The sequence below is a fragment of the Triticum aestivum genome, unplaced genomic scaffold, assembly GCF_018294505.1.
Source record: "Triticum aestivum cultivar Chinese Spring unplaced genomic scaffold, IWGSC CS RefSeq v2.1 scaffold43, whole genome shotgun sequence".
NCBI classification, from domain to species: domain Eukaryota; kingdom Viridiplantae; phylum Streptophyta; class Magnoliopsida; order Poales; family Poaceae; genus Triticum; species Triticum aestivum.
In genome coordinates, this window is record NW_025226156.1 from 15,850 (window position 1) to 24,346 (window position 8,497).

The 8,497-nt window shown below is 48.7% G+C and overlaps 1 protein-coding gene across 1 annotated transcript; it reads right to left on the reverse strand.

Moving 5' to 3' along the window:
- Positions 1–3,270: 3,270 nt before the first annotated feature.
- LOC123172499 (protein RER1B) lies at positions 3,271–5,724 on the reverse strand. Its single transcript, XM_044589462.1, has 3 exons — positions 5,255–5,724; positions 3,653–3,833; positions 3,271–3,539 (listed from the first exon to the last, which is right to left on the reverse strand). Exons 1-3 carry the CDS (start codon positions 5,617–5,619, stop codon positions 3,489–3,491), a joined length of 597 nt encoding a protein of 198 aa, XP_044445397.1. The 5' UTR covers positions 5,620–5,724; the 3' UTR covers positions 3,271–3,488.
- Positions 5,725–8,497: the final 2,773 nt, after the last annotated feature.

Below are 8,497 nucleotides of genomic sequence, written 5' to 3' on the forward strand. Positions count from 1 at the left end.
GAGATGAGTTGCTAAGATGGATTTCTTTCTTGCCTCCTTGAGGTTTTATTCATGTACATTTTACTCTTTTTGCTAGCAATAAATTTCTAAATGTTTTTTTTGGGGGGGTCCCTATAGTTTATAGTAAAAAAATTGCAAAGTAAGTTCATTCTTCAGAAGACATATTGCCTTAGAGCATCTCCAGCCGCGCCCCAACAGGCCCCCAGGCCACTTTTTTGTGGCCGGCGCCGAAATTTTGGCCCAGTCGCGCCACCAGGATCCCGTTTTTCGCCGGTTTGGGCCAAAACTGGCGCCGGCGGACCCAAGGCGAACCCGGCGTGTTGGGGGGCGTCTGGGGACGCCGGACGGACCGTTTTGGGCGCGAACTGGGATGGGCCCGCCTAGTCAGTGACACGCCGCTTCGTCGTCCTTATCGCCTCGGTTCTCGCGGGAATCAATGCCAAGGTTGCCGCGCTGCCGCGCCGTCGCCTCCATTGATGCCGCGATGCCACACCAGTCAGGCTTCCCATTAATGCGCCGCAGTGAACTGTCGCGTCCACCCCGCCACGCGTCGCTCGGCATGCGCGCCTCGTCGCCCAAGCTTCGGCTATAAAAGCCGCCTCCCCACGCCGGTGAACGCCACAACAGCCACCTCGCCCTCCCCTCCCCCTGCGCAGAACCTCTCTTCCCCCGCCGACGAACATGGCAGAGAGGTACCCCGGCGATTCCGCGGCGAAGAATGGCTTCGGCCGTCGCCACCTCCATGAGGACGAGGCGCGCCGGCTGTTCGAGGCCAACTACCCGGCGCCACCAGACATGCGGGTGCCGAGGGCGTGGCGGTTGAGCGCCGGCGGCGTCCCGGTGCCACCCCTGCCCACCGGGGCGGAGCGGCGGTCGGAGATCGCCCGCATCTGCTCCTCGTTGTCGGAGGAGCACCGGAACCGGCCAAACTACGCCCTCGACAGCCATAACCTGTGGACGATGTATTTCGAGCGCCGCCACGCCGATCTCATCGAGTCCTTCAATGGCGTCATCCCGCGCGGCCGGCACAACGCCGACAGGCGGCGCGAGTGGTGGGGCGTGCCCGGCTGCACCCTCGAGGCCGTCCTCGACTACATCGAGACGGGCAACACGCCGCGTCTCGAGTACCCGGCGCCCCCGTCCTTCTTTCGCCGCCGTGGCAGCTCGTGGACGCCGCGGCGGATGGACGCGGGGACCTCCTCCTCCTCAGGCAGCTCGCCGGTGGCCCATCCCGTCAAGCCGGAGCCACAGGAGACGGCGCAGGAGTCGCCGCTAGGGCGCCGCACCCGGAGCGGCGCCCTCACCATTCGCGGGGGCGGCGGCCCTCGTTCCCTCCGCCTCGTCCGGCCTAGGACCGAGCCGGAGCCGGAGCTGCTCCCGGTGAAGCCGGAGCTGCTCCCGGTGAAGCCGGAGCACGTCGAGATGGCCGCCGCCGACGAGACGGCCATGAAGTGGGCACGGGACGACTACGTCCGCGAGCAGGTGGCGCGCCAACGCCGCGCCTACGAGGAGCTCAAGGCTCGCCACATCGGCCGCGAGGAGGACGACGTCATCGTCCTCAACGACGACGATGAGGCCGGACCGTCCCGCCCGCCTCGCGTCGGCGACCCAGGCCAGGGCTGCAGTAGGGACGGCGGCTCCGGCGGTCCGCAGGACGGCGACGATGACGACGACGATAGCAGGGACTACACCGACTTTTACAGGCGTCTCGACATGTAGAAGGCGGACGGCGGCGAGGCGTGGCGTAGGCTAGGGGGTTTCGTTTAGTTGTTTTGTACAAATTCGAATAAAAATCGACGAGTTTATGCCGAGTTTGGTCTTTTTTGGGGTCGTCCTGGGGGTCGGGGACTGGGAACGAACTCGCCCCCAAGCCGAAAAACTCGCCGGTTCGCTCCAGGCGGCGTTTTTTGGGCGTCCTGAGGCCCGAACTGCTGGAGATGCTCTTAGAGTCCACATGCTCGCCCCGTTTGCACAATGCACACCTTCACGCTTCAATAATCAGTGCGAACCAATACATAGAAGCTTTCCAAAACCGCTCCTACAGAAACAACAAGAATCACATGGTCCGGCCCACTAGCTACCGTCTGCCAAATAACGAGATATAGCTCTCGCGTCAACTACAAGCATATGTACGATCATTTTTTTTTACTTCTGTTTATATTTTCGAAATATTCTAACTATCCAAAAATTAATTTACTTATATTCTTAAAATCATTCATCGTACATTTAAAAAATGTTCATACCATTCAAAAAATGATCCTGATATTTTTTTTCAAAAGTATGTGACATTTTAGAGAATAGTTCATGCGTTTCAAAAAATGTTCTTGACATTTTGTAAAAATATTTATATAATATTAAAAAAAATCATCGTATTTAAATGGAAAAAATATATGTAACATTTACAAAAAAATGCACAACTTTCAAAAATATGTTCATGGCATTTTATGACAAATATTTATAGGATGTACAAAAAAATGATTTGTACAATTCCAAGAAAAGTTTGTGAGATTTAAAAAAATATTTACATGTTTCGAAAAATATTTGTGATAATTTTTTAATTATTTATACAATGTGAAAAAATGTTCTCTTTATTTAATAACATGTTTCGGACCATTCAAGAAAATGTTTCGCGACATTAAAATATGCAAGCACTTACAAATGTTTTGCATGTTTAAAAACAATGTTCATCATGTTTTTAGTTGAGTCGCTTATTTGAGGACGGAGGGAGTATTTGAAAAATGTTGAACTTGCATACCAGAAATGTTCAACATCCAACATATATTTGAAAAAGTTTGCATGTATTTGAAACATAAAAGGCTAATAACAAACATAAAGTAAAACCAAAAGAAATAAAAAATGAAAGAACTAATTAAATCGGTACAGAAAAAAGAAAACCGCACAGAAGCTTCTAAAACCAGTGCAAAACGGGCTTCCAGAAAAACCACAGGAGCAAGACGAGCAAGATATAGCTCTCGCGTCAACTATGAAGGCCCATATGGTTGCGTGACTGGGCCTGTGTCATACAATCATGTATGATTGATTCGCAAAACCAAAAGAGACCTTCGGTTGAGCTACTAATTACATTTTCCAGCAACATTCAGGGCACATGTTTTCTCCAAGCAAAGTATAGTTCAGGCGCCATATAAACAGCAGAGTTGGATCTGGGATTTCACGGCACCACCTACTTATTTTTGCTGCAATAACATTTGGAGCAACCAGAGCCGAGACGGTCTCCCCAACAACAAAGAATCGATCACGCTATACAATGACTGACAGTGACACAAGTAACACGAATATATCGAATTAAACCGTGAACCCATGTCAGAAACATAAGCAGCGAATGTCCCTCCTAGCTCTCTCTAGATATCATGAATGAAGTATTACACTTGTTGGTACTATGTAGCACATCGAATAAGCCTTGTCGTTCGACTGTATCTTCCGCCCGCCCTTCCATTGTTCCCTTGCACACCAGGGTGCGCCGCCGGGGATCAGTCTTTTGACGAGCTGCTGCTCGCGCCACCCTTCTTCCTGCCGTATTTCTGGCACCGCAACCGGAACAGACATTATATGATGATGAATGAAACGGTAAAGGATAAAGAGCGAGATCGACCAGTGGACAACAAAACAGAGCGGCAAGCAGAGGCCGACTAACCTGCTTCCCGATGTTGAAGGGCACATATTTGTACTTGACCATGTGCAGAATCTGGCGCTTCATCGTCAGCACAAAGAGTACAATCCAGTAGCAGAGCAGTATAGGCCAGAACACAGGTACGTCGAACACGGAGAAGAATGTCATCACAAAAGCTATAACAAAAGCCTTTGTGATTGCGTACCTGAACCACGGGCAAACAAATATCATGGACATATCGTGTATAGAGGAACAATGTAATGTGCCACACATCTGAAACAGAGCAAACATAAGAAGCATTACGAACATAGAGACGACTGCATGCGGTACCTAAATATGCTTGCTAGTAAAAGCAGTTTCTGATGTTCTCTCTAAGAAAGGTTGCAGCTAATGGTGGTTCTATGGGATCACAATAGACATGCTCAAATTCCATCGTCATAGAACATGTAAACTCAACAATGCATAAATGAAAAGCTCGAAGAATCATTCTAAGTTCCTAAAAACACTGCTATAAGTTACATTAACTTTGATTAATTCAGGCAGATAGACGTTATTTCTTCTAATGAAAAAAAAATGCAGTTCAATTTGTCCGAATGGTACGGAGGTTTATTCAGGTAACTCGGCCGCAGTTCATGGTTTTCGAGTCGCCGACTAGTCGATGAGTCACAAAAAAATGTTGACTCAACTTTAGTGTCGACAAACGACTCGAGTCGCGACTTTTTCCGAGTCGCTACCCCAGAACAACTCATCGACTCGAAAACCATGCCGCAGTTACAGAGGCAGTGACATTAGTGACATGATTTGACTGCTTATCACGAGTATACTATCAAGCTGGTTTATATGACGATAGCAGTAGGGAGCAGAGAACCAAACACAGGGGTGTAGGCTGGCTCCTTATTCCCTGGTGTCAACGTATTGACCATAGATGAAAGTTTTTCTGACAGAATTATTAGTATTTTGGTGTGCCTAGAGTTACATGAATGCTGTGCAAGCGCATGCCAAGGTGTGTAGGCCATACATGAACAGGCAGTAAGGCAGCGCAGAAGAACAAACTAATTAACCGGCATATTTTTGACCTTTAAAGGGTAGCAACTCAAGCCCAGATATGTGGAGTTGGATGCTTTCTGAATGACCTTTAAATGGCACAGATTTGTGATCTTACATTTGCACTCGATATATCCTGCCTGGTGTGATTAGCCGAATGCTGCTGCTACAGTTGGTTGGCAAAAGCGTAAAAAAGATGGTCATTTGTTCATTCAAAAGATTCAATATACTCCCTCCGTTCCTAAATATAAGTCTTTTTAGACATTTCAAATGCAATACAACATACGGATGTACGTAGACATATTTTAGAGTGAAGATTCACTCATTTTGCTCCTTATGTAGTCACTTGTTGAAATATCTAGAAAGAGAAGACTTATATTTGGGAACGGAGGAAGTAGTTGACTAATGCGGGTATAAAAATAAATAGATAAGTAAATAAAAATAATGCGGCGGCCATGATTGACAGGGAGATTTCAGCTGGGGTGGACTAAGGCGGGCAGGCAGATCACACAAGTGGAGCGCAGATCTAGATCTGGCTGATGGCGAGGTAGATCTGGGTGATGGAGGCGGGAGCATACATACCAGAACTTGAACTCTGGGAGCCTCCTGATGAATGGCTTGAACTCGTCGGATCCGCGGGTGGGGAGGGCGGGCCCGTCGTGTGCGGCGGCGGAGGGGTCGAGCTCCGGGTCGACCATGGGGGAGAGGAAGCCGATGAGGAGGTTGAGGAGGTAGATCCCGAGGCCGTAGCTGACGATGTAGAAGCCGTGGATGGACAAGACCCGGAGCGCGTAGACGGCGGCGACGACGAGCGTGCCGAGCCAGCGGCCCGTGGCGTGCGGCGTGGAGCGGTCCAGGTAGTACTGGAAGGCCCGCGTCGCGTCCGTCCGCCACTTGGCCGCCGCCGCCGCCGCGCCCCCGCCGGACGAGTCGCCGCCGGAGTCCATGCTGGTGGTGGTGGTGGGGAACCTAGCGGAGCTGCTGCTGGGGTGGGGATCGGGTCGAGCGGACTCCGCTTTGTGCTCCGTTCCGTTTTTTTTTTTTTTTTGAGAGAAGCTCCGTTCCGTTGGGTGAGAGATTGTGGGGAGTTGTTTATCCTCTTTTTCCTTCTCCTCTTTTTTTAATTGATTGAGGACTATGCTTGTATGTTTGTATGTATGTATGTATGCCAAAATTTGGTGACTTTGACTACAATTTGGTGGTGTTTGGTTTGCATGCGGCCAAAAATTTACGAGCTTTGATTTTCGACAACTCTGGTTCGGTCTCTCGTCAAATCCATAGCAAAATCTTGTTTGGCCATCTTACCCAATGTTAGTTTGCTCCAAGAGCAGCCGCTCTGCCTCCCTCGACACCACTTGTTCAAAAAAAGACCAAACACCATGTGTTAAGCATGCATGTATTTACAATACTACTATTCATGTTTTAATTTGTGTTACCGTCTAATTGACCATGGAATAAATTTATGTTGACGCTAGATTGAGGATGTGATTTCCTTTAAATTTTACAGAAGTAATGTAATGTCGGGAAAACTAGAACGCTATTGTCCATCTGCAATTCCTTAAGTAGCCATGAAATATGTTGACAGGTGTGATTGCTATTGTGCAACACCAGGATTTTACATTACATTTGTCTGATATGGTCCAAAACAAAACTCCTCTGATTGAGGACAAACAAATGATAACTCAAGTGACATGCACAACTTCTACTATTACAGGATCATATTAATCCACCACCTCCAATATCTTGAGCTGAGGACCCCTCGCTTACCAGCAAATAGGAGGTATGAGACCTGAGCGGAGCTCAGCTAGTCAGGTTCCTTGTGGTTGAACAAGACACCGGAGTTCATGTCCTAAAGTTGGCACTGGTGCTCGCATTTCCTCGAATTATTTCTTGCTTTCGGTGATGTTTCTTCAGTGGAGGTGGCGTTCTCATCGACTACGAGGCACCTGTCGTGTCTTTGTCAATCTCAAGATGTTGTGCCGGCTCGGGATCTCAGAGGTGCTCATAGGGGTAGGTTGTGCGTGCGTGTGTTTTTTTTTAACCTTGGGACAGTGAGGGCAGTCCCCCACTGACTTTATATTAACTCAAACACACAAACAGTTACATCACTCAGAATTACATGAAGGGAAGAAGTTGTTAGAATCTCTATCCACTAGGGAAGAAAGGAGTAGAAATAGTAGTTGGGAGCACCAAAGAAGTAGGAAGAGTCACAAAACAGTGCTAGATCGATGCAACAAGTTGTTCAACAAACGACATCAGGGTTTCCTTGACTCTGTGCCTCATCATCCCAAAATCAGCCTTGAACTTTTGGAGCCGGCTATTCTCGGTGGGCATGACCCCCCTAAAGTGCATGTTGTTACGTTCTTTCCACAGACTCCAGGCCGTGACTATGAAATTTTCCATGAACATGGGCTGAGCCCACCTGTGCCTTGCCTCATGCATGAGCTGAAGTCTTTTCCCACTATCTGGCCAATTGATTCCCAGCTTCCCCCAGCAGGCCTTGCTGAACTCACACTCAAAAACCGGTGTTCCACAGTTTCCTCAGGGGGGTTGGCGCACAGCAAGCGTGCATAGTCATCATCTCTCAGCTTCATGCTCTTTCTCTTCAATAAATTGCGTATGTTTAGTCTGTCGGCCAGCAGCAACCAGGCAAACACTTTCCACTTGTTAGTGCATTTAGTCCTCCAAATCCACTTGAAAGCATCATTTGCCACGACCTCACGGAAACAATGCAGGTAGTATTTACCGGAGGCAAAACCCTCCGATCCCCAGATGCACTTCCAGCTGTCTGTAGCTCCGCTCAGCTCTATCGTGGACATGCTGGATTGCAGGTCCTCTAGCTCGTGCGTGTGTGTGTGTTCATAGGAGTAGGTGTATATGTGTGCATGTGAGCTTATGTGAATGTATTGTTGAAGGTTCAAAGATACCGATAATATCGCCTAGAGGGGGGTGAATAGGCGGCTACCAAATTAAATCCTTACTTTAGTTGATTTTAGAGTCAAGTGCGGAAATGTAAGTTCTCTAGAAATGCAACTAGGTGATACAACCCTATATGATGCGATACAACTAGCAAGCAAGCTACACAAGGCAACACACAAGCAAGAGTAAAGACAATAATAAGCTAGGGTAAAGAGACAACCAAAAGTGGTGGAGACGATGATGTAATCCGAAGTTCACACACTTGGGGGTGTGCTAATCTCCGTTAGAGAGGGGGAAGCACGAGAGCTTCCACGGCACCGAAATGCCTCACCTTATTCTCCGAGAACCTCAAGCACTCCGAAATGCTTAGGCTCCCTTCCACTAGGGGTAGCTCTTGGGGCGAGCTCCAAACCCTCACAAACGAGCCCGGGGCACAACCACACGACTTGGAAGCTCCCGGGAAAACCACAACCGTCTAGGGTTCCCCACAAACCCAAGAGTAACAAGACTTGCTAGGATCTCGTGAGGAATCAACAAACTCGAGTTTTGATAGGATGGAATGGTAGATCTGGTGCTCCTCCTTGTCTCTCTAAAATATGAAGTGGATTGAGTGGCTAGAGAGGGAGGAATGGAAGTTTGAAGCTTTTGGATCAATGGCTGTGAGTAGTGGAGTTCGTCAACCTCCCAAGGAGGAAGAAGGGGTTATTATATAGTCAACCAGGAATCTGCCCATTACAACCAGTCCCGTTAAGTCGGATGTTCCGACTATGTCGGATACTCCGACATGTCGGATGTTCCGACATGACCTCCGAGGCAGCCTCCGACTTGTCCTGTGGGTACTGGACATAAGGTCGGATATTACTTCGGATAGTCTGACTGAAACTCTGACAGGTCGGACATTCCAAC